Here is a 26,902-nt window from a genome sequence, read left to right on the forward strand (position 1 = left end):
AAAGACACATACAGCGCCTGATCACTCATATAACTCCTCCGCTGGCCCCACTACGAGCTATCCCCGCCTTGAAGGAGTCTGCGGCAATTTAGGAAAGAGCCAGGACCCCCGCCCTCGCAGGGTCTCTGCTTACTTAACCACCCCCTGGGGTTGGTCACGCCTGCGCATTTAGTGCTGAGCAGAAGTTCCCAGCAACCCCTGCGTGCGGCCTCTTACGCCTCGGGGTTGTCCCGCCCTCGCATCTAGAAGGCATCACAGTGAAAACGGTTTGGAGCCCAGGTGAGCAGTCCCGGCGGGAGCGTTAGCTCTGGCCCTCCGTCGGGAAGGCGCTGCAGCCTGCGGAGGAGGATCGGAAAGGCGGGACCTCACCGCAGAGCTTTGCGCTGGGCAGAGTGTGCCTGAGAACCGCTGAGTAGTAACTGTGTGGGTGGGTGGGGGCGCGGGGCCAGGTGTGGCAATAGGACGATGTGCAGTAGTGATTCCGCAAATAGTGGGCGATGGTGTTTGTGTGACTGAATTGGGTGAAGTTTTTTGTGTGACGGAGATGGCCATGGACTGTGTGACTAGGATCCTTAACGTCAAATCTGAATCTCTGCCCTCTAGCTGCACAAGATCAGGTGCAGAGAAATTGCCCCAGTCAGATACCTGAGCGCCTTGGAAAGATTTCCAGCAAAAAGACCCGATCTTGGAAGTGACCTTGTCACTCAGGCTGACCTTGGATGTAATCCTACCGCACTTCATCCTCAGGAGCGCGCGTGCGTGTGGACACACACACTTACAGCTCTGAGGATCCACTTGCAGGTTTGAGAACCATGGAGTTCCCTCAAGTAAGTTATCCTTTTAGAAATAGAAATTTTTTATTGGTTCAAGGTTTATGTCTAAGTACAAATTTACAATAATGGGAGAAAAAGTGATAAATATTCAGACATTATACAGAAGAACTTGGTCAAATATTTCTATGTTCAATATGACGTCTTATCAAATAAAATTTCTTGAGTTATATAATGCCAAATGCTATCTCTTGGAGATGCTAGGGATGGAGAGCAAGAGGAACTTTGATCTGTTTCTTGATTTTTGTGCATTTTTTTGCTAATATTATTAATTAAGAAAAATTATATTCTCAAGCCTAGTTTTAAAATTTGTTGTAAAAAAGAGCAATCTTGGAAAATCTCAGAAAGTTTACTATAGGACAAAAATTGATGGGTATCCTAGTATTAAAATTACTAAAGAAAATTATTACATATAACAAAAAATTTTAAATATTATTTAAGATATTTTCTTTATTAGAATAAGGGGCATGTAATGTTTTTTTATTTTATTAAGTGCTTATAATAAGCTATTATATGTATTTTATTTTTACTTTGAAAGACTTTTATTAGAGTTTAGAGAGAGAACAAGAGAGATTGATTTGTTTTTCACTTATGTATACATTCATTTGGTTAATTCTTGTATGTACCCTGACAGGGATCAAACTCACAAGCTTGGCAAATCAGGACAATACTCTAACCAATTGAGCTACCTGGCCTGGGCTATATGTATTTTATATGTATTACAGGAGGCCTGGTGCATAAAATTTGTGCACTGGCTGGGGGTGGGGTGGGGTGAAGATATGCCTCAGCTCAGCCCAGCCTGCACCCTCTCCAATCTGGGACCCCTCAGGGGATGTCCAACTGCGGTGTAGGCCTGATACTGTGGGGGCAGTCACACTTTCCTCTCACAATTTAGGACTGATGGCTCCTAACCGCTCACCTGCCTGCCTGCCTGATTGCCCCTAACTGCTTTTGCCTGACAGCCTGATCGATGACTAACTGCTCTTCTGCTGGCCCGATTGCCCCCAACTGCCCTCCCCTGCCAGCCTGGCTGCCCCCAACTGCCCTCCCCTGCAGTCCTGGTCACCCCTAACTTCCCTCCCCTGCAGGCCTGGTCACACCTAACTGCTCTCCCCTGCTGGCCTGATCGCCTACAACTTCCCTCCTCTGCTGGCCATCTTGTGGCGGCCATCCTGTGACCACATGAGGGTGACCATCTTGTGTAAAGGCATGATTGTCAATTTGCATATTACTTATTTATCATATAGGGTATTAGCATTAACAACATCCCTGAAAGATACTGTTATTTTTCTCCCTATAGTTTAGATAGAAACAGGCATTGAAAATTAAATAACATGTCCAAAGTGAGACAGGCCAATAAGCCAGTACAAGTGGAATAAGGAAACTGGGACATATAGTTAAACAACAGTTTACAGCTATCTAAAATATCTAGATGCCAGGCATTTGTGGCCCTCTAGTAATTTCTATCTTCTGTAAGCCAGGGACACTTGAGAGTAAATGGTTTGCACTTCTCCACAATCAGAGGGAGGGTAAATAGCTTAAATCACCCTCCTTGAGACAGGCAGCAGAAATCCGATTAGTGCCATTTGCCAACTATAGCCAAGAACAAATGAAGTTAAAAAAATAAACCTCATTTTGGTATATCAGCTTAAAATTGATGAATAGTCTATTGAGAGCCTCCCTACACATTGAGCCCTCAAAACCAAAATCCCAACATGTGCTCTCCCTCCTAGGAGCACACCCCTTTCTTCCCTCACCTTTCCCCCATAGCCATGCATTTCCTACACTCTAAGGAACTCCAGAAGCCTTGCAACCATGACAGCAATAGGCAGCAGCAGTTCATCCCGGGTAACCCCCCTGAACCTGTCCCCAAGGTCCCCTTTTCTCTGACTTTTTGTTTTATGAATCCTCACTTGAGGACACTTTCCCATTGATTGTTAGAGAGAGTAGAAGGAAAAGAGGGAGACACACACAGAGAGAAACATCCATGCAAAAGAGAAACATCCATTGGTTACTTCCCACATGCACTCTGACCAGGGCTGGGGATCCAGTCTGCAATCCAGGTACATGCCTTTTACTGGAACCAAACCTGGGACTCTTCAGCCCATGGTTCAATGCTCTACCTACTGAGCCAAAGCAAGGGCTTCTCTAACTTCTTAGTGAGTCAAAGCTGCCCAGCCTGACTCATTGACTCAGCCCTTCCTTGTTTCACTGTCCCCAGCTTTAATATACAACCTCTAAAATTCTCCTGGACTTATGTTGTGGAAATTTTCCTGCACAAAGTCAAGAACCCACAGACTACTGGCTGGCCATAGGCAAACCCATTCAGGGCCAAGTCCCCTTTCCAGTAACAAATATCTCCAAGTTGATAATTGTCAGACCTTAGATTCATGTCCTGGATCCTGATAACAAAGCCTGTGTTTTTCATATATGAGAGTCAGCCACCTCCCAACATTGTGTATACTTTTAGTCTGCCTGTCATACTTGGAAATTTATTGTGGGTATTTTCCTTCATTAATTAATATAAACCAGTATCATCATCATTAATATTTCACAATATGCCATCATATAGAGGAACATTATTTAGGTTGTTGCCTATATTAGGTATTTTGACTTTTGGTTATAAATTATTCTTTGATAAACTTCCTTACATATATCTCTTTGTATACTTTTACAAATATTTCCTAAGAATAAATTCCTAGAAATGGAATCTCTAGGTTGAGTTATCAGACATGTATAACATACAATATGCCAGATCTTGTGCTAGTACTTGGGGGAAATACAGTGACTAAAGTGACATGGTTGCTATCCTTAAGTTGCTTACTATTTATGAAGGTGGATAAACCTCAATAGGAATTAGACTAAGATAAGTGTGAGGAAGGTCATTGAAGAAGTCAGGGGAAAAGTGAGTTGACTCTAGCTGAAGCCCCTCCCCTGCAGGTTTCCAGCTGCTGGGACCCTTCAGCCCTTCAGCTCAACTGCCTGGAACTACTTGGAGAACTCAGTGGCTCAGAAACAAACTCTTCCAGGTAGATAATGACCTCTTGGTACACTTGAAGGGCAGAGGAACCAACAACATCCTATATTGACTGACCATAGCATTTGTCATAGGGGCACTGTCTATAGCCTGTATTGCTTTGGGTAGGATTTCTTTCCCTAAAAAAAGGGAGACTATGAAAACTGTAGGACCCGAGGGACTTGAACAAGTATCAGTGAATGTGCTGAGTTCTTTGGGGGTTGGGGGGAAGAAAGACAAAAGTCGGATGGCATGGCTTGGAAGATCCTGAGTAGGAGATATCGGATTTTAGCATGCACTGCACATTGTGATAAAATAATATCAATACCTTGTGAGGCTGAAACCGGTTTGGCTCAGTAGATAGAGTGTCAGCCTGCGGACTGAAGGGTCCTGGGTTTGATTCTGGTCAAGGGCATGTACATTGGCTGTGGGCACATCCCCAATGGGGAGTGTGCAGGAGGCAGCTGATCAATGTTTCTCTCTCATTGACGTTTCTGACTCTCTATCCCTCTCCCTTTCTCTCTGTAAAAAAATCAATAAAATATATTAAAACAAAAACAAAAAACAAACAAAAAAAAAACAACAAAAAACCTGTGAGGCTGGGTGAAAAATTGAAGGGATTAAAAAGTATAAATTAAAAAAGAAAAAGAAGTATAAATTACTACAGCATAGGGAATCTCTCCATATATAAAGAACCAGGGTTGTAATATCCAAAACAACTGAAGGTTTGACTGAATACTAGGCTGAGTGTGCAGCAGGTGAGTGGACTGAACTGCGATTTCTTGGAGAGAGAGGCAGGGGTGATCAGCAGCCAAGCCTCTCTCTCTCTCCCAAAGGTCAGCAGTTAAGCCTGCTTTCCAGCAGCCTGGGACGGCTGCTGATCAGCCCTGTATCTATGATCAGGCCAAAAGATGCTTACTGGCATAGAAACCAACCAATCAGAACCAAAATCTGGGTAAATTGCAAGGAGCCAATGACTGCCTAGGAGGTGGAGCTTTTGATGCCGACTGGCATAGAAACAGACCAATCAGAACCAAATCTGGGTGAATTACGAGGAGCCAATGGCTGCCTAGGAGGTGGGGCTTTTGATGCTGACTGGCATAGAAATTGACCAATCAACTAAATCTGGATAAAGTGCGAGGAGCCAATGGCTGCCTAGGAGGTGGAGTTTTTGACGCTGACTAGCATAGAAACTGACCAATCAGAACCTACTTTGGGTAAACTGTGAAGGCAGAACCTAAAGTAAGGGCCGTGGAGGGGTTTTAAGGGCAAAAGTTGTTTGATGTATGGTGTAAGAAATTGATTCAATTTTTTGAAAAATATATATATTTTATTGATTTTTTACAGAGAGGAAGAGAGAGGATAGAGGACTAGAAACATCGACCAGCTGCCTCCTGCACACCCCCTACTGGAGATGTGCCTGCAACCAATGTACATGTCCCTGACCAGAATCGAACCTGGGACCTTTCAGTCTGCAGACCAATGCTTAATCCACTGAGCCAAACCGGTTTCGGCTGATTCAATTTTTTTAATGACCAGTTTGGCAGTATAGTGCATATGGCTGGCTTTCAGTCCAGATATAGGGATTATATCTGCCAAGAGCATTTCTTCCTGCTGAAAAAGGCTCCCCCCTCCCCCCCAATTTAAGCAATCCTATCCTATATAATCTATCTATACTAATAAGAGGGTAATATGCTAATTAGACTGGGTCGACCAGCTCTCTTCCAGATGTCCAACTTCCTTCTGGACAAAGCCATAGTGGTGAGGGCTGAGGCAGAGGAAGTTAGGGGTGATCAGGTTGGCAGGCAGAGAAGTTAAGGGTGTTTAGGCTGGCAAGGGGGAAAGGTAGGGCAATCAGGCCAACAGGAGAGCAATGTAAGGGTGATCAGGTTGGCAGGGGGGCAAGGTGGGAGTGATCAGGTGGGCAAGGTAGGGGTGATCAGGCCGGCAGACAGAGGGGTTAGGAGCGATCAGCAGGCAAGTGGTTAGGAGCCAGTTGTCATGGTTTGTGAGAGGGATATTCAACTGCCAGATGTCAAACATCACCTGAGGGGTCTTAGATTGGAGAAGTGCAGGCCAGGCTGAGGAACGCTTCCCCCCCCGCCCCCCCGCCCCTGTCCCATGCACAAATTTCTTGCACTAGGCCTCTAGTATAGTTAATAATGCTATCTAATAAAAGAGTAATATGCAAATTGACCATCACTCCAGCACTCAAGATGGCTGCCCCCATGTGGTCAAAGTTGGCTGCCCCCATATGGACACAAGATGGCCACCACAATATGGCCAGCAGGGGAGGGCAGTTGTGGGTGACCAGGCCTGCAGGAGAGAGCAGTTGGGGGTGACCAGGCCTGCAGAGGAGGGCAGTTGGGGGTGACCAGGCTGGCAGGGGAGGGCAGTTGTGGGGGATCAATCCTGCAGGGGAGAGCAGTTGAGGGTGACCAGGCCTACAGAGAAGGGCAGTTAGGGGTGACCAGGCTGGCAGAGGAGGAAAGTTGGCGAGACTGGGCCTGAAGGGAAGGGCAGTTTTGGGGGACCTAGGCCTGCAGGGGAGAGCAATTGGGGGCAAACAGTCTGGCAGGGGAGTAGTTAGGCATCAATAAGGCTGACAGGGGAGTGGTTAGGGGGTGATCATGAAGGCAGGCAGGGGAGCACTTGGGAGCCAGCAGTCCTGGATTGTGAGAGGGATGTCTGACTGTCCATTTAGGCTCGATCCTATTGGGATCAGGCCTAATTGGGCCATCAGATATCCCTTGAGAGGTCCCATATTGGAGAGGATACAGGCTGGGCTGAGAGACACCCGCCCCCATGCACAAATTTTGTGCACTGGGCCTTTAGTATATATATAAAAGCTTAAGTGACCAAACGACTGGTTGACTGGTCACTATTATGTGCACTGACCACCAGGGGACAGACACTCAACACAGGAGCTGCCCCCTGGAGGTTAATGCACTCCCACAGTAGGAGCATGCTCAGCTGACCAATGGGTGCTAGATGCAGGCAGCACGAGCCTCCCCCTGACAGGACTGACTGGGTCAAGCTGTGGCAAGTGCAGCAGGTCTGGGATAAATGGGAGAGGCAGGCAGGAGCAGCAATTCCACATTCCCCAAGGGGTCCCGGATTGTGAGAGGGCAAAGGCTAGGCTGAGGGATCACACCAGTGCACAAATCAGTACACCGACCCTCTTGTATAAAATAATGTTGAATGTCAATTGTAATTAAAAATAAAAAGTTATAATCATTTTTCTACCAAACTCCACCCCACACATAAAAACCAAACACATGGGGTTTCTGTGGAGGTAAATGGATTTATACAATAAGTTTTATATATTCACAGTTTTTCTTATAACTTTGATCCAAAGTGAGATCAAAGAACAGGAAGATTCATTTACTCTTTGGAAGGCATCATGGCTAAAATTAAAAGTTCAGAAGCAAGATCAAGAAGTTATGAGAGGTGCCCCAGATGGAGTGCTCAATGGTCGGAGCATCATCCTGTACACAAAGGTTGCAGGTTCAATCCCTGATCAAGGTGCGAATGGGAGGCAACTGATTGTTGTTTCTCACATAGATGTTTCTCTCTCTCTCTCTCAAAATCAATAAACAGCCCAGCTGATGTTGCTCAGTGATTGAGTTTCGACCTGTGAACCAGGAGGTCATGGTTTGATTTTGGGTCAAGGCACATACCCAAGTTGTGTCCTCGATCCCCAGTGTGGGCATGCAGGAGGTAGCCAATTGATGATTCTCTCTCATCATTGATATCTCTATCTCTCTGTCTCTAAAATAAAATTTAAAATATATTAAAAAATAGAGGCCCAGTACACAGAATTCATGCATGGGGGGTATGGTCCTTCAGCCAAGCCTGTACCCTTTCCAATCCAGGACATCCCTCTCACAATCTGGCACAGCTGGCTCCTAACCACTTGCCTGCCTGCCTGCCTGCCTGATCACCCCTAATTGCCATCCTGCCAGCCTGGTCACCCCCTAACTGGCCCCTGCAGGCCTGGTTGCCCTGTAAGTGCTCCCCTGTTAGCCTGGTCTCCCCTAACCAACTCTGGTTAGCCCCCACCACTGTAGCTTTGTCTGGAAGGATGTCTGGTCTAATTAGCATATTATCCTTTTATTAGTATAGATAATAAAAAATAAAATCAATAAACAAATCCTCAGGTGATGATTTTAAAAAAAATATATATATATATTATTGATTTTATACAGAGAGGAAGGGAGAGAGATAGAGAGTTAGAAGCATCAATGAGAGTCATTGATCAGCTGTCTCTTGCACGCCCCCTACTGGGGATGTGCCTGCAACCAATGCACATGCCCTTGACCGGAATCGAACCTGGGACCTTTCAGTCTGCAGACCGACGCTCTACCACTGAGCCAAACTGGCTTCGGCAAGTTCAAGGTATTTTAGTAAAGTAAGTCTACCTATTTGAAGAAAAGCTTCCTATTTGTAAAATTTAAAAAATATGTTTCAGGGGTATATATGATCATATAAAATGAAGCAATGTAAGCAAAAAGAAAATTAAGATTACAACATGGAGGCCCTGGCTGAGTAGCTCATTTGGTTAGAGTGTTATCCTGAAGTACCAAGGTGGTGGGTTTGATTTCTGTTTAGGGCACATAAATACTTACAAGAGTCAACCAATTAATGCGTAAATAGATGGAGCAAAAAATTAATCTCTCTCTCTTAAGTCAATAAATAAATAAAAGTATTCTAATGTTGAAATAAGCATTTTTTGCATTTATTTATTTATTTATTTTTAATAAATCTTTATTGTTCAGATTATTACAATTTTCCTCTTTTTTCTCTCCATTGCTTCCCTCCACCAGGTTCCTACCCCACCCTCTGCCCTTTCCCCACCCCCCACTGTCCTCATCCACAGGTGTACAATTTTTGTTCAGTCTCTTCCCACACACCCCTCCACTTTTACCTGAGAATCATCAGTCCACTCCCTTTCTATACCTCTGATTCTATTATATTCACCAGTTAATACTGTTCATCAGATTTTTTAATTCCCTTGTTTTTTAGATTCACTTGTTGATAGTTGTGTATTTATTGTTCATAATTTTTATCTTTATCTTCTTCCTCTTCTTAAAGGATACTTTTCAGAATTTCATATAATTCTGGTTTGGTGGTGATGAACTCCTTTAGCTATTGTGTGTGTGTGTGTGTGTGTGTGTGTGTGTGTGTGTGAAGCTCTTTATCTGGCCTTCAATTCTGAGTGATAGCTTTGCTGGGTAGTGTAATCTTGGTTGTAGAGTAATCTTCACCACTTTGAATATTTCTTGTCATTCCCATCTGGCTTGCTTAGTTTCTATTGAGAAATCAGCTGATAATCGTAAAGGTGCTCCCTTATAGGTAACTAACTTCTTTTCTCTTGCTGCTTTTAATACTCTCTCTTTGTCTTTTGCTCTTGGAATTTTAATTACGCTATGTCTTGGTGTGGTCCTCTTTGGATTCCTTTTGTTTGGGGTTCTGTGTGCTTCCTGGACTTGTAAGTCTATTTCTTTCACCAGGTGGGGGAAGTTTTCTGTCACTATTTCTTACAATAGGTTTTCAGTATCTTGCTCTCTTCTTCTGGGACTCCCATAATTCTGATGTTGGTTTGCTTAAAGTTGTCCCAGAGGCTTCTTATACTATCTTCAACTTTCTGTATTCTCTACTCTTCTTGCTTCTGCAGAGGAGTGTCCTCTAGCTCTTTGTGTTCCAAACCTTTAACTTGATTCTTGTGTTCTTCCAGTCTGTTTTTAGGACTCTGTATAATATTTTTTATTTCAGTCAGTGTATGCTTTATTTCTAGTTGATCCCTTTTCATATCCTCAAAGGTCTCATTTAGTTTATCGGCCTTTTCTAGGAAACTCTTGAAAAACCTTATAACTGTGATTTTGAACTCTAGGTCCATTCTTTTGCTTTTCTCCATTTCCTTCCTTTGTGGCCTGCCTCTTATCTGCCTTTTCGCTGCTTTCCTGAGTTGGTAGGGTAGCTTTGTGTGTTAGGTGTCTTAGCAGGGCCCAGTAGCTCAGCCTTCCCAGTTACCTTTGTGGGCTGTGTGTGCAGTCTTGTTGTTAAGCCTTGCTTGTTGTTGGTATCACTGGGGAGAGTTGATCTCCAAGCAGTATCTCATCTAGTAGGGCTTCTGTGCTCATCTTGGATGGGGCGGAGTCTCAGGGTGGCACAGACCAGCTTTGGTTTCCCATCAGCCCCGCTTTAAGAGGGTCCTATTCGCCAAGTCCCACAACACTGGCTGCTGGTGCACATACCCCTTGGGGGAAGGCTATTCTTGAGTTTTGCCTGCTCCCTGACAGTCAGTTTCTTCCTGGATCAGAGTTGGCTGTTGGGAGATTTTGTTTTTCTCCCAATCAAGAAAGCTAGCCACTGGGAGGGCTTCTGCGCTCCACTTGGATGGGGCGGAGTCTCACAGTGGCACAGACAAGCTTTTGTTTCCCATCAGCCCTGCCCTAAGAGGGTCCTGTTTCTGAGTTCTGTAGTAATGGGTGCTGGACATGTGCACCTCTGAGAGAGCTTTGCCCGCTGTCTGACAGTCTAATTTCTCTCTGCCTGGAGCTGGCTATCAGTGCAATAGGGAGGTTTTGTTTTCCTCTCGAACAAGAAAGCTAGCTGCGCATTAGCTACCCACCCTCTCAGTGCACCCCGAGTAAGCCAGCAGTGTATTTGGTGGCCTCCCTTTCCTCGCACACAGATCTCTGCACCTCCACAGCTCCTGAAGCTCAGTGTCCTTTCTCTTCCCTTCCTAGATGGTAGAGCTTCCCACTCAGCCAGCCTTCTGGTGGTTCAGGGTGATGTTTGCTCTGTTTTCCAGTTGTAATTTTAAAATTGTTGTGATAGGCTGCATTTAGGTGTTTACTTTATGCCACCATCTTGGTTTCTCTCCAGATTTCTATTAAAAAAAAATAAAATTTTTGCAGATTTTTATTTAAAAAAAAATGTTTTCATTGACTTTTAGAAAGAGAGGAAGGGAGAGGGAATAGAAACATTGATGAGAAAAACATCATCAATGGGCTGCCTTCTGCATGCCCTCTCCTGGGGATTGAGCCAGCAACATAGGCATGACCCTGACCCAGAATTGAATCTGGGATCTTTTGGTTCCTGTGTTTATGTTAAATCACTGAGCCATACTGGCTGGGCTATAGATTTTTCTTAATGTTTGATACCTGTTAATACCTCAATATGCTGATATAGGTATAATTTACAAATATAGTCATAATACCCATTTTATTTTTTTAAAGATTACATTTCTTGAATATTTTCTAATGTGTAGCATTTAGTGAATATAATGCGCATACATGTGTATCTGTGTGTGTGTGTCCTGCCATACAGAATCACACTACCTACAACTGTTGTTACCAGCATTCTTCACTCTACAATAACTAGTAAACATTTTTATCTTTCCAATTAAAGACCTACACCATCATTTTTAAGTGGCAAGTTTTTTCACTTAATGGATGCTTTATGAATAATTTTTGTCAACAGGTTTGCATATTTATGTGCATGTACAGGGTGTCTCCCAAAAATGTATACACACTTTAACAGCTGATAGCTCAATTTTGAAAATAAAGTGTATTGTAAAGAACAATGCCTTAATAGTTATGCAAAGTGTATATACATTTTTGGGAGACACCCTATATAATTATTTCCTTCAATCCCAAAATAGAGTTTCTGAGTCAGAGAGTTTGCATGGTTTAAATATTTCTTGTACATGCTTTTAAATTTACATCCTTGTAGGTTAGAATGTTAATTTCACCACAAACTTGCTGATATGAGCATCAATTATCTTGACGTGATATTTAATATCTTTGGTGATTTGATGTATTCCTACTTTTTAGTGAGTCATACATGCTCATCTTTCTCTAATTGGAACTAGCAATTCTGAGGCAAGAGCTACTGTTGAATGAGAACTGGTTTTGTGCTTAGAAAAATAAACTTTGCTACTTACTAACTAAATTTCTACAAGCGATTTTACTTTTTCTAGTGTGAATTTTCTGATTCACTGCATAGATAGGATAATTACTATATTGCATATAATCCTGAGGATAGCTAATGTGTGTGTGTGTGTGTGTATATATATATATATATATATATATATATATATATATATATATATAACCAATCACAAGAAAGTCTTGATAAATAAATATGCTATTATCTACCTGCAGGGAGCATGAACCCATAACTTTTTTTTTTTTTTTTTTTTTTAACCTTTGTTTTAAGAAAGATGAAGTCATTCAGGAAAGCAATGTGGATGCTTCTGATTAAAAATATTGAGGAGTCCAGAAGATTCTGGAAGTTCTGGCAGCAGGCAGGCAGGGCTGCCAGTACAGCGATTTGATAGTGGTAATGACTGTCAGAGTTGGTCCTTATGAATGTCTCTTCGTACCAAATGAATCCAAGCATTGAAAGAGATTCTGCTTTAGAGGAAGTGGCCTTTTGTCAGCCCTGGAATTTATGACTAGGGATTAGATTAGTTCAGACTCCCTCAAATCTGTGTGTACAGTATGTGTGTTTGTGTTGGGGAGGTTAAAGGGGGATTTCTGAGACTTATATGACCTCGTGGCCGCCTTTTCCTCCTCCTAGCTCTGGTTTCTGTGAACTCTTGATTCTCTAGGCAAGTAAACCCAAAGGAATACTGTCCAGTTCTTGAATTTCTTTTTTTAAAAAAATATATTTTATTGATTTTACATAGAGAGGAATTGAGGGAGACAGAGAGCTAGAAACGTCAATGAGAGAGAAACATTGACCAACTGCCTCTTGCACACCCCCCACTGGGAACGTGCCTGCAACCAATGTACATGCCCTTGACCGGAATCGAACCCGGGACCCCCCAGTCCCCAGGCGGACGCTCTTCCACTGAGCCAAACCGGCTTCGGCCAGTTCTTGAATTTCTAAACTATGGCTCATGTAAGTTACTTTTTCTTTCTCTTTCTAGAAATATTGTTATATTAAGATCCTATGAACATATATTTATCCCAAAACTGCCTACTTAAGAACCTTCTTTCATTTCCTCCAAAATCAGTGAGGGATGAGGCTAAATAGTGTAATACCTATCCCATGAGTCCTCTTTTTCCCCAGTTATTGTTTATGTATTAATTGAACAAATCATTCAGCATCACTATATGTGCTCAGTCTCCTGCTAAGAAATGCTATGGAGCAGAAATGAAATCCTTTGAGGGAGATGTTTGACCATATCTAGTGAGATGATAAGAGAGGATAGGCACATTTGACTACTCTTGGGAAAACTGACCTTTTCCATACTTCTGTTTTCCAAGTATATGAGGTTTGCTATTGGTTGGCCTCAGCCTCAGTATATCATAAGATCTCATACTTTGTGAAGCTTTTAGGACTGGCTAATAATGTGGTTGGGTCTTACATGCAGAGATAATGAATCTTCTCTGGGAATCTCTTAAGAGTTGTACACCAGGAACAGAATTCCATTTGTAGTTGAATAGGATGTGCTTGTCTAGAAAGCACATCTTTGTGAATCTGGATCACCAGTATCCAGATTCTACATCAGTAACTGGTATCTTCTAACTCAGGAACAAAAAATGCATACAGTAAGGGATGGAAAAATAATGGTAGCTAAGAAGATCGTGTAACTCTCAAAATTGAGGATTGTGACTATTTTGTGTAGATATTTAAGTATGGAAGAAGATTAAGTCTCATATATCCATTGCATAAACTATTGACAATGAATTTATTTTAAGTTTATTAAAGAATCGCCATTAATAGCAAAACACTTATGATTGGGTTAAACAATGAACTTGGAAGAAATTCTTTAATTGTATTTAAATCTTTTCTAACAGATATTGTAGAGGAACATTTTTTAAAAGTCTTCTCTTAAAGAAGAAAAGTAGAAGGACTCACATTTCTTGAGAATTCATGAATGGGGCATATAGCAGGCAGAAGGCTTATATACAATATTTCATTTAATTGGAAAACTGATTTTTTCTTTCCCAGACATGTTTGAATAATTAAGATATGCATATAGCAGGTGTAGGCTTATATACAATCTTTCATTTAATTGGAAAAATGATTGTTTGTTTTTTTCTTTCCCAGACATGTCTCAATAATTAAGGTATGCCAGAGTATATAAGAAGTTATAGCTGTAGCAACAGAATCCTTCAAGAACACAGCCATGCTGCTTCTAACTCATTATCTCACAGGCTTCTAGCCAAGCCTATTTGCTTGCTTGGTCCATTTTCTGCAGTTTATCTTCCATCTTTTCTCCTTCCATCTTTAAATAAAATTTCTTTAATTTTAATTATTTTATATGTTTTGTCATTTCAGGGGTCAGTGATATTCAATGATGTGTCCATAGTCTTCTCTCAGGAGGAGTGGGAATACCTGGACTTGCAACAGAGGGACTTGTATAGAGATGTGATGTTGGAGAACTACAGCAATTTAGTCTCATTGGGTAAGGTTATCTGCCTCCAGTAATACAGATTCTTCTCTGAATGCCAGCTTCCTTTTTTGGAAACTTGAGCAATATCTTTCAACAAATTATCTCAATTTCTATTCCCTGTTCTCAAGGGAATGGTTTGACCTTTTACTTCAAGCATTTCAAACTCGTGGCCTGCAGGCTGCATGCGGCCCACAGTGAATATTTTTGTGGCCCAGCCAACATAATGGTATGTAAGAAATGTTTTAATAACAATCTCATAACTTAATTTTTACAGTATCCTGTTATACATAATTATTAATAACAAACTACAATGTTCACTAATTACTGATTACTATAATCATGTTGCATTCATTTCCCTTATGCGCCTTATACATAGGTGCACCATTTCTTTCCACTAATAGTAGCAGTGAATATTTTAGCAGTTGATTGCCATGTCATTTAGTCTTGTACTGAATTGTTTGGTGTGCACAACAGGAAATATTTTGCTTTCAGAGAACAAGAAAAAACAGGTTTATTTGCATTACACTTATTTGTGCAGTTATTCAGTGTCTGATAAGTTAATGTTCAAGAAAAAATATTAATTTTTACTAAAATGTTCTATTATTTAATGTTAACAATTACTCATTTATTTCAGCCCTTTGTATTCAGCATGTCTCTATCGAAATAGACCTACAATTTTTGTTGTTTTGTGGCCCACATAAACTTAAACCTTGTTAATTTGGCCCATCTTAGCCTTTGAATTTGACATGCTTGTTTTACTTGTTTGGAAGGTAGCACCTTCATTAAGTATATTCATCTTTCCCATACTTAAGTGGCCCTCAGGTCTTCCTTAATGATGAGGGGACTAGATTTGAAATCTGGGTGCAAAAGACCTTCATAAGTGTAAAAGAAATCAGGCTTCACTTTGTATTTGGACTTAGAATTGTTATATGTATTTTGTTTGTATTTTATTTGTTGATATACTTATCAGGAAAATAGCTACACTTTGATTCTTGTTTTTTCCCCCTCTGGCTATTAAAAGAATACATAATTTTTGTAGTGGTAAGTTGCACCAATTTATGATTATTTACAATTCAGAAGAATGTATTCCTTTTGTTATTAAACAAACATATTCATTTTTACCTACTTTTATGACTGAATGTTAAATATCCAAGAACTTTGCACTTAATATTGTATGAATACCCTAATAACAATAAATGTCTCAGGAAGCTTCTTACTTTTCTCTCAACAAAATAGCAATAACAATAAATAGTAACTAATGAAATATATATATAGTGCTTAGTACATTTGTTGTAGGCAAAGTTCATTTATAAATATAAATTAATAACCTTCACAACAATTGTGTAAGACAGACACTGTTATTATCCTTTTTTAATAGCTGAAAATAAAGCAAGGGACTTGTCCAAGACCACACAAATGGAATATGGCAAAGGCAAAATATGAACCCAGGCATTCTATTCTCTCAAGTATTATAGACTCTCAAGAAGAAGTACTTGTATGAAATATAAATTAAAATAAGGCCTTTCATTCAGTTTATTTTATAATTTAATATGAATGCTTTTTATTTACTTATTTATTTTTATAGTTGACAGTATTATAGATGTTTCCCATTTCCCTCCACATTGCTCCCCTCCAGCCCCTGCCCCACCCAATGTCTTCATACATATTGTCTGTGTTCATGGGTTATGCATATATGTTCATTGGTAGATTTCTTCCTGTTCCGGCCACTCCCCTCCCCTCTGCCATCTGTCAATCTGTTCCATGCATCCATACCTCTGGAACTATTTTGTTCATCAGCTTATTTCATTCATTAGATTCCACATATAAGTGAGATCCTATGATATTTGCCTTTCTCTATTTGGCTTTTTTCACTTAGCATAATAATCTTTAGTTCATCCATGCTGTTGCAAAAGGTAAGAGATTCTTTCTTTTTGTAACCACATCATATTCCATTGTATAAATGTACTACACACCATCTATCTATCTATCTATCTATCTATCTATCTATCTATCTATCATCTATCTATCTATCATCTATATATTATTGTTTGAAGCATTACACATAGTAGTACATATATCTCCTTTCCCCCCCCTTGACTTCCGCTCAGCCTCCCCTGCCCCCCACATGTGCCTTCACCTGCCCCACCACCATGTCTTCTATTCATTGGTTATGTTTATATGCATGCATATAAGTCCTTCCGTTGATCTCTTATAGCCCCTCCCCCCCAACCTCCCTTGCCTTCATGCTATAGTTTGACAGTCTGTTCAATGGTTCTTTATAACTATTTCCCTCCGTTTCTTTTCTTTGAAAAATCTTGCAACTGTAGACTAGAAATAAACATATAATAACAAAAAACGTTTGAGTTCCAATTTCAATGTCCAACAGTTCTGAGGCCGTTTCAATGTTAAATAGTTCCTTATGTGTACATGTTATAATAGCAATGATATCTGGATGATGGACAGATGGTGGCAATGCAGGTCCCACCCTCTCTGGTTTGGTTCTGGGCCAGGCATCATTAGTATCTTCCATTTCTGGATTGTTTCTCCTCTTGTCTTCGTAGTTAGAGCAGATCTGACAACTCTTTTCTGTTGCAGGAATCCCCATGGTCTTGAAGTAGTTTTCTGAAAATATACAAACATATTCTCAACCAAAAGTTAATCAAGGAATCTTTTCTATAAAATTGACTTGGGATCCTTTTTATTTTTGCCCAAATGTTTTTCCTTTGGCTTATTTTGACGCCATGTATGATTTTCATGGGTGTCTTGGTGTAAGCATTACAAATAAAAATTAATTTTCTATAGTAAAATTTTTCTAGATGTAATTTACTTACAGGGTATTTTTCCTTACATGATATTACCCTACTATCCCTCTTTTTTTAATGGATGCTTTTGTAAATTTTGTAATGCAGTCTTGATAACTTTAAATTTTAAGTTTTTGCACAAAAATAAGACTGCTTTAGGTTCATTTCATGTTAAGCAATTTTAATGTGAGATGCACTAGCAATAGAAATTTTAGTTAATATTTTAGGAACAGCTTTTTATCCAATACACTTAAATTTTCTGGATGTCCACTTATTTCTATTAACCAATTTAAATTAACCTGAAAACTTGATTACTCTTTTACTGTCAAATTTAATACTCTAACAACAATCTTAGTTTACCCCATAAATATTAGTGGAAAGGATTAATTGCATTCTTGAGTAGGTCCTCAGCATTCCTGGTGCTATGCTCGATTTAGATATAGGGCAGCTGCTGTTGACCAAATCTCTATCTGTTACCTGGGTCTCCATCGGAGCTGGGCCAAGTCTCTGTCTGTTACCTGGGTCTTGATCTGAGCTGGGCGTGGGAAGTGTAACAGCCATAGGGGCAGGGGACCTCTCTCTGAAGGGGTGAGGGTTCAGGTCCCTGCAAGGTTGGGGGGTGAGGGTCTGTGCCTCACCTCTGTTGATCTCCATGTTCTCTCCTGATGGCCCCTCTGAGACTGTGTCTGTCTTATGTTGTTCCTTCCCCGGGGAATCTTACCTGTCTCTGGCTAACCAGCCATCCTCTGGGGCCAAGCAGGGTGATTTTAGGTTCAGTTCTGTTTCCTTGGTAGCCTCTGCCCCCATGGCCTCCTTGCCCAGCTTCTGTTTTGGGATCCCCTCGCCTGTTGGCGGGCCCCAGCACTGATCACATATCTCGGAGGACTCAGGTTTCTTCTCCAGGGAGCGCCAGTTCACACCATTGGGTGAGAGACAGATCCATGGTACCAGCCACCAGGAGGCTTCAACCTCAGCATGAACAGTAAGCTCAGGCAACAGCTGTGGACAATTTGATTGTAAAAGGGTGGTCCCTCTTGGCCAAAAAGGCAAGAAGGGACAATATGGAATGCTCCAGTGCCTTCCCAGTGCCTTAATTCCTTCTGAAAGGGATTAAATCCTTTCATGCCCTTTTTAAAATTGTTGCCAAACATTCAGAGAATTAGTTTGTAAGTTTTTTTCGGGGGGTTATAAAATGCTATTGTAAAATATAAAAATTATAATGATATTGTAGGATAATATCATGTAAAGATATTCTTTGGTGTGGGCCCTGGCAATTCAATTTCAAACTGGCTGTTAATTTCTCTTTGTAACTTTATATAAACTTTGTTAGGGAGGCAAACACACAAATTATTTACTTTAGTTCAAGAGGCCAAATATATTGACTTTCAATTACAATCCTTACGACTTTTGAAGGAAACCTCTCTTTATTTCCTTCCATGATAATTTTCAGGCTAAAGAGTTTCATTTAAAAATCTTTGTCACATGAAACAAATTCTCTTAAGGTTATGGTGACCACTTGTATAGATTAGATTTAACATATAATTTTTCTTATAAAAATTTTATTTATTAATTTATTAATTTTTATTTTTTACATATATGTCCCTATTCCCCCATTATCCCCACCCCCACTCATGTCCCACCCCCCTGTTGTCTGTGTCCATTGATTAGGCCCATATGCATGCACACAGTCACTCTGTTGGTCTCTCCCCCTTACTCCCATCGACCCCCACCTTCCCTGAGGTTTGACAGTTTGATTGATGTTTCCGTCTCTGGATCTATTTTTGTTCATCAGTTTATATTGTTCATTATATTCCACAAATGAGTGAGACCATGTGATGTTTATCTTTCTCTGCTTGGCTAATTTTGCTTAACATAATGCTCTCAAATTCCATCCATGCTGTTGCAAATGATAAGAACTTCTTCTTTACCGAAGCATAGTATTCCATTGTGTAGATGTACCATAGTTTTTTAATCCACTCATCTGCTGATGGGCACTTAGGCTGTTTCCAGATATTAGCTATGGTGAATTGTGCTGCAATGAACATAGGGGTGCATATTTCCTTTCTGACTTGTGTTTCTAGTTTCGTGGGTTATATTCCTAGAAGTGGAGTCACTAGGTCAAATGGGAGTTCCATTTTTGTTTTTTTGAGGAAAGTTCATACTGTTTTCCATAGTGGTTGTACCAGTCTGCATTCTCACCAGCAGTGCATGAGGGTTCCTTTTTCTCAGCCTCCTCTCCAGCACTTGTCATTTGTTGATTTGTTGATGATAGCCATTCTGATAGGTGTGAGATGGTACCACATTGTTGTTTTAATTTGCATCTCTCTTAAGATAAGTGACTTTGAGCAGGTTTTCATATGTGTCTTGGCCATCCTTCTGTCTTATTTCGAAAGTGTCTATTTAGATCAGTTGCCCATTTTTTTGATTGGGTGGTTTATGTTCTTTTTGTTAAGCTGCATGAATTCCCTGTAAATGTTGGAGCTTAAACCCTTATTGTTGATATCATTAGTGAATATGTTCTCCCAGGCAATGGGCTTTCCTGTTGTTTTATTGATGGTTTTCTTTGCTGTGCAAAAGCTTTTTATTTTGATGTAATCCCATTTGTTTATTTTCACTTTAGCTTCCATTGCCCTAGGAGTAGTATCAGTGAACAAGTTCTTTCAGCATATGTTTAATATTTTGCTGCCTGTTGATTCCTCTAGTATTATCATGGTTTACCATCTTATGTTTAAGTCCTTTATCCATTTTGAGTTTATTTTTGTGTATGGTGTAAGTTGGTGATCTAGTTTCGTTTTTTGGCATGTATCTGTCCAGTTTTCTCATCACCATTTGTTGAAGAGACTGCCCTGACTCCATTGTATGTTTGTGCCTCTTTTGTCAAATATTAATTGAACATAGTGATTTGGATCAATTTCTGGGTTCTCTATTCTATTCCATTGATCTATATATCTTGTGCCAGTACCAGACTGTTTTTAGAACAGGGGCTTTGTAATACAGCTTGGTATCTGGTATTGAGATCCCACCTACTTTGTTCTTTCTCAGAATTGCTGCAGCTATTCGGGGTCTTTTTATTTCAGATAAATTTTTAGAAAGTTAGTTCTAGGTCTGTTATTGGTATTTTAATGGGAAGTGCATTGAATTTATATATTGCTTTGGGTAGTATGGACATTTTGATTATGTTGATTCTATCAATCCATGAACATGGTATGTTCTTCCATCTGTTTATGTCTTCCTCTATTTCTTTTTTCAGTGTTATGTAGTTTTTTCCATATAGGTCTTTTACTTCCTTAGTGAAGTTTATTCCTAGGTATCTTATTATTATTATTATTATTATTATTATTTATTATTTTTTTTTGGTGCGATGGTGAATGGGATTTCTTTTTTAGTCTCTCTTTCTGTAAGTTAATTATTGGTGTATAGAAATGCCACAGATTTCTTGGCATTAATTTTGTATCCTGCTATATTACCAAATTCATTTATTAAGTCTAATAATTTTGATGGAGTCTTTAGGGTTTTCTATATAGAATATCATGTCATCTGCAAATAAGGAGAGTTTTACTTCTTCTTTTACAATTTGGATGCCTTTTATTTATTTTTCTTGTCTGATTGCAATGGCTAGTACTTCTAGCACTGTATTGAACAGGAGTAGTGAGAGTGGCCATCCCTGTCTTGTTCCTGTTTTTAGGGGAAATGGTTTTAGTTTTTTGCCCATTGTGTATGATGTTGGCTGTGGTTTTTAATATGGATTTTATTATGTTGAGGAATGATCTTTCTATTCCCACCTTACTGAGAGTTTTTATCAAGAAGTGGTATTGGATTTTGTCAACTGCTTTTTCTGCATCAATTGATATGACTATGTAGTTTTTATCCTTCAATTTGTTTATGTGACGTATCATGTTTATTGATTTGCAAATATTGTACCATCCTTGCATTCCTGGGATAAATCCTACTTGGTCATGGTGTATGATCTTTCTGATGTACTGCTGGATTCGATTTGCTAGAATTTTGTTGAGGATTTTGGCATCTATATTCATAACGGATATTGGCCTGTAATCCTCTTTCATTGTGTTATCTTTATCTGGTTTTTGCAGAGAAGGAGCTTGGAAGTGTTCCTTCCTCTTGAATTATTTTGAATAGTCTGAGGAGGATAGGTTTTAGTTTTTTCTTGAAGGTTTGGTAAAACTGCATGGTGAAGCTGTCTTCCCCTGGGCTTTTGTTTGCTGGAAGCTTTTTGATGACTTCAATTTCTTCCATAGTTATCAGCCTATTGAGATTTTTAGAATCTTTCTGAGTTAGTTTTGGAAGGTTGCATTTTTCTAGGAATGTCTCTATTTCCTTCAGATTGTGTAGTTTGTTACAATAGAGCTGTTCATAGTATTTTTCTTAAACAATCCTTTGTGTTTCTTTGGGGTCTATTGTTATTCTTCTCTTCATTTCTGATTTTGTTTATTTGGGTCCTCTGTCTTTGCTTCTTGGTGAGCCTGGTTAGAGCTTCATCAATCTTGTTTATCCTTTCAAAGAACCAGTTCTTGGTTTTATTGATCTTTTGTATTTTTTTTGTCTTTATGTCATTTATTTCTGCTCTGATCTGTATTATGTCTTTCCTTCTGCTCACTGTGGGCTTTTTTGTTGCTCTCTTTCTAATTCTTTGAGTTGTTGAGTTAGATGATTTATTACATTTTTTCTTGTTTTTTGAGGTAGGCCTGTAGAGCTATAAACTTCCCTCAGTATTGCTTTCATTGTGTCCCATAGCATTTGCATTGTTGTATTATTATCATTAGTCTCCAGGACGTTTTTAATTTCTTTTTTGATCTCGTTGATCACCCAATCATTATTTAATAGCATGCTATTCAGATTCCAAGTGTTTGAGTTTTTTGTCATGTTTTTATTATAGTTTATTTCTAAAATTATGCCATTATGATCTGAGAAAATGTTTGATATGATTTTAATCTTTTTGAATTTGGGGAGACTTTGATTGTGACCCAATATATGGTCTATTTTTGAAAATCTCCCATGTGCACTTGAGAAGAACGTATATTCTGTGGCTTTGGGGTGAAATGCTCTGAAGATGTCAATTAGGTCCATTTGATCTATCACATCATTTACAATTGCTGTTTCTTTGCTGATTTTTTTGTTCAGTGGATTTATCCAGTGATGTCAGTGGTGTATTAAAATCTCCTACTATGATTGTATTGTTTTCAATCTCTCCCTTGATATCTTTCAGAACATTTTTTATGTATTCAGGTGCTCCTGCATTGGGTGCATATATGTTTACCAGAGTTATAACTTCTTGTTGAATTGCTCCCTTTAGTATTATGTAGTAGCCTTCCTTATCTCTTGTTATGGACTTTACTTTGAGGTCTATTTTATCAGCAATGATTATCACAACCATAGCTTTCTTCTCATTTCCATTTGCCTAAAAAATATTTTTCCATGACTTTACTCTCAGTCTGTGTGAATGCTTTGCTCTGAGGTGGGTCTCTTGTAGACAGCAAATATATGGGTCATGTTTTCTTATCCATTCAGCTACCCTATGTCTTTTGATTGGTGCATTTAATTCATTTACGTTTAATGTTATTATTAACACATACATGTTTGTTGACATAATTTTCCTTAATGTTTGTGTTTCTTTTTTACTTTCTCTTTCTTCCTTTTACAGCAGTTTCTTTAGCATTTCTTGCATTGCTGGCTTCTTATAGTGATAAACATCTTAGCCCTTTTTTGTCTGTGAAACTCCCGATTCCCCCTTCAATTTTGAATGATTGCCTTGCTGGGTATAGTATTCTTGGATTCAGCCCTTTGCTTTGCATCATTTTGTATATTTCATTCCATTCTCTTCTGGCCTGGTATGTTTCTGTTGAGAAATCAGTTGATATTTTAATAGCCGATCCCTTGTAGGTAACTTTCTTTCTCTCTCTAACAGCCTTTAAGATTCTTACTTTGTTGTTAGTGTTTGCCAATTTAATGATGATGCTTCTTTATGTAGTATCTCAATTGGCCCTCAAAGGTCAGTGGAGACACTGGGACATGCTTAAGCCATTTTACAGACCAGGAAACTGAGGCCAATTCCAGTTGGCTGCCGAAAATGACTCAGTGTGCTGGGAGCCCTCACAGCCATGCTCTCTGCCCTTCCTAAGGGGCAGCCGCCTGGCAAACAGAACAAACCTTCCCCGTCAGGCTTCCATGCCTTGTTCTCAAGCACCTCTTCACCCAGGATGCCCCATTCTTTACCGCCCCCCCCCTCTGGAGTAGGTGGTGGGCTTCCCTGAGATTTCTGTGGGGCAGGGCAGGCTAGGGCTTGCTTTTAAAAGGGCCAAAGCAGAAGCAGGAGTCACTGCCTGTCAAGTACAGCTGGGGTGAGGCAGGGTTAGCGCTGGGAGCTTTTGCTGCAGCGGTCGGGTATCCCGCAGTGCACCACCCCTCAACCCCTGCCTCAGTCTCCGGGTCAGTGCCCCTCCACTCGGCGTCCTTCCACCTTGTTCCCCATTAGTACTACCCATGTCTTGGGGCAAATGCAAAACCTTCCTCTCCGTGAGTGAGGCAGATCCCTGCCCGCTGGCCCCCTGCCCTGGCCCAAGCCTCCTCTGGTGCACTCTGCCTTGTACACCTGGCCAGCTGTTTTGCTGAAGCTGTGGCTCTTGCCCGGGAGCCCCTCAGGCAGCCCCACAGTGGGGCCTTTCGCAGACACTTGCAGATGCTAGGTCTCCACCTTCACCTGCATCACCTCGTTTCTTACACATTTGGCCTTCATCCATCCCTCTCTTCTGCAGTGCTTGCTCTCCAGGCCCAAAAGAAAAGGACCAAGGCCAAGAAGGGTAAAGCCTAAAGGAAGTGAGTCTTGAACCCCCATATCCCAGTCTCTGGATTTCCTCCCACACCTCCTCTCTGTTTCATGTCTTGAATAGGTACTGGGCTTCAGGCACCCTGCAGCCCAGCCATGGAGGCCTGGTAGAGATGGTCTCTGAAGCTGTGGACCTGTGGCAACAGGCTTGGCCTGTGTCTCAACAACTCCATACCTGCTGTGGAGGGCTGTTGGAAGAGGACCAGAGCCAGACTGTCATTTATTCTGCAACTCTAAAGGAGGCATGACAGGCTCCTGTCCCCCATCGCTGTGGCCCTATCCCCCCTCCCGCCACTGTGGCCTTGTCCCATCCCCTTCACCTACTAAGTGATTGTGACTGTTATGGTGTCCAAGCTAATTAGCATACTACTCTATTATATAGATAGACTAGAGGCCTGGTACACAAAATTCATGCATGGGTGGGTGTGTCCCTCAGCCCAGCCTGCACACTCTCCAATCTGGGACATCCCTCAAACAATCCAGGGCTTCTGGCTCCCAACTGCTCGCCTGCTTATCTTCCCAATTGCCCCTAACTGCTTCTGCCTGCCAGACTGATCACCCCCTAACCACTCCCCTGCCAGCCTTACTGATGCTTAACTGCTCCCCTGCTGGCCTATTTGCCCCTAACTACTCTCCCCTGCAGGCCTAGTCACCCCCAACTTCCCTACCCTGCAGGCTTGATTGCCCCTAACTGCCCTCTCTTGCAGGCCTGCCCCCCCCCCCCCCAACTGCTCTCCCCTGCTGGCCCGATCACTCACAACTGCCCTCCCTTGCAGACCTGGTTCCTCCCAATAGCCCTTCCCTGCTAGTCATCTTACATTCACATGGGTGAGGCAGATCCACATGAGGGCAGCTATCTTGTGTGTTTGAGTGATGGTCAATTTGCATATCAATCTTTTATTAGATAGGGTTAGATAAGATAGAGGCCTGGTGCATGGGTGGGGGCCAGCTGGTTTGCCCTGAAAGGTGTCCCAGATCAGGGTGGGGATTGCCTTGGTGTGTGGGGCTGCCTGGGTGAGGGGCCTGTGGTGGTTTGCAGGTTGGCCACACCTCCCAGCAACCCAAGTGGAGGCCCTGGAATCTGGGATTTATTTATCTTCTATAATTGAAACTTTGTAGCCTTAAGTGGAGACCAAAACTTGGCTTCCTCCATCACCAGGGGCAACTCAAGGCTCCTCTCTCTCCAGCTCTGTGGCTGATGCCATTTTTGTTGGGATTTATTTATCTTCTATAATTAAAACTATGTAGCTTTGAGTGGAGGCCTAGGCTGGCCAGGGCAGGTGGAAAGCTTGGGTTCCTTCATTGCCAGGGAAACCCAAGCCTCCTGCTCTCTTCGTGGCTGCAACCATCTTGGTTGGGTTAATTTGCATACTTGCTCCTGATTGGCTGCTGAGTGTGGCCTGCGGGTTTAGCAGAGGTACGGTCAATTTGCATATTACTCTTTTATTAGATAGGGTGGTTTGATATCCTGTGTTGTGATACCTCCTACTTTTCTTTGTCAAGACTGCTGAGGCTGTTTGTGGTCTTAGTATTCTGTATAAATTTTTGGATTATTTGTTCTACTTTTGTGAAATATACCATTGGTATTTCAATAGTATTTCAATCTATTGATTGTTTTGGTTTGTTTGAACACTTTAATGATGTTAATTCTTCTAATCTATGAACATGGTATATGCTTCCACTTGTTTGTATCTTCTACTTATTTTTTCAATGTCCTATAGTTTTCTTAGTATAGGTGTTTTATTTCCTTGGTTTATTTCTAGGTACTTTATTTTTTTATTTATTTAGTGAAAAACATATTAAAGTTTTATTTATTTATTTATTTATTTAACAATTTTTTTTCTTTATTGATTAAGGTATTACATATGTGTCCTTATCGCCCCATTGGCCACCCCTCCCCCCCCATGCTCTCACTCCCTTATTGTCTGTGTCCTTTGGTTAGGCTTATATGCGTGCATACAAGCCTACGGTTAGTCTCTCTCCTTATCCCCACCCTCCCTTTGAGGTTTGACAATCTGATCGATGCTTCTCTGTCCCTGGATCTGTTTTTGTTTATCAGTTTATGTTGTTCATTATATTCCCTAAATGAGTGAGATCATGTGATATTTATCTTTCTCTGACAAGCTTATTTCACTTAGCATAATGCTCTCCAGTTCCATCCACGCTGTTGCAAATGGTAAAAATTCCTTCTCTTTTACCACAGCATAGTATTCCATTGTGTAGATTATGTACTTTATTTTTGTTGTTATTGCAATGGCAAACAGGATTATTTATTTATTTATTTATTTTAGTTTCTCTTTCTCAGAGTTCATTATTTGTATTTAAAATACCACCAATTTCTGGATATTAATTTTGTATCGTGCTACTTTGCCTAATTAATTTCTTAAATCTAGTAGTTTTTTGGTGAAGTCTTCTTTTTATTAATTTCAGAGAGGAAGGGAGAGGGAGAGAGAGAGAGAAACATCAGTGATGAGAGAGAATCATTGATTAGTTGCCACTTGCACAACCCCTACTGGGGATCGAACCCACAACCCAGGCATATGCCATTGACCAGAATCAAACCTGGGACCCTTCAGTCCACAGGCCAATGCTTTATCCTCTGAGCCAAACCAGCTAGGGCTTTGGTGGAGTCTTTAGGGTTTTCTCTGTACAATATCATATCATCTAGGAACAATGACAGTTTTATTTCCTCCTTTCCAACTAGGATGCCTTTTATTTCTTCATATCCCATCAATATGACTAGAACTTCTAATACTATCCTACATAATAAAGAGGTAATATGCAAATTGATCGCCACTCCAACACACAAGATGGCCACCCCCATGTGGACACAAGATGGCCACCACAAGATGGCCAGCAGGGGAGGGAATTTGGGAGGGACCAGGCCTACAAGAGAGGGCAGTTGGGGGAGACCAGGCCCCAAGGGGAGGACACCAACCCTGGAGGGGAGGGCAGTAGGGGGGACCCAGACCTGTAGGGGATAATAGTTAGGGGGGACCA

The 26,902-nt window shown here is 40.9% G+C and overlaps 1 protein-coding gene across 3 annotated transcripts in view; it reads left to right on the forward strand.

The window, feature by feature from the left end:
• The first annotated feature begins 221 nt into the window (after positions 1 to 221).
• Positions 222 to 26,902, forward strand: part of LOC311633042 (uncharacterized protein) — a 93,543-nt gene continuing 66,862 nt past the window's right edge. For 2 of the 3 annotated variants that reach the window (XM_084905208.1, XM_084905210.1), the window contains exons 1-3: positions 222 to 279; positions 604 to 827; positions 14,146 to 14,272. In XM_084905208.1, the coding sequence (XP_084761334.1) occupies positions 813 to 827; positions 14,146 to 14,272 (142 nt within the window). In that variant the 5' untranslated portion in view covers positions 222 to 279; positions 604 to 812. Of the gene's footprint in view, positions 280 to 496; positions 828 to 12,435; positions 12,492 to 12,728; positions 12,760 to 14,145; positions 14,273 to 26,902 lie in introns of those variants that run through there. The other variant, XM_084905209.1, reaches the window with a different exon arrangement.

This window comes from Pipistrellus hanaki, assembly GCF_964339955.1.
Source record: "Pipistrellus hanaki genome assembly, chromosome: 15".
Lineage (NCBI taxonomy): Eukaryota > Metazoa > Chordata > Mammalia > Chiroptera > Vespertilionidae > Pipistrellus > Pipistrellus hanaki.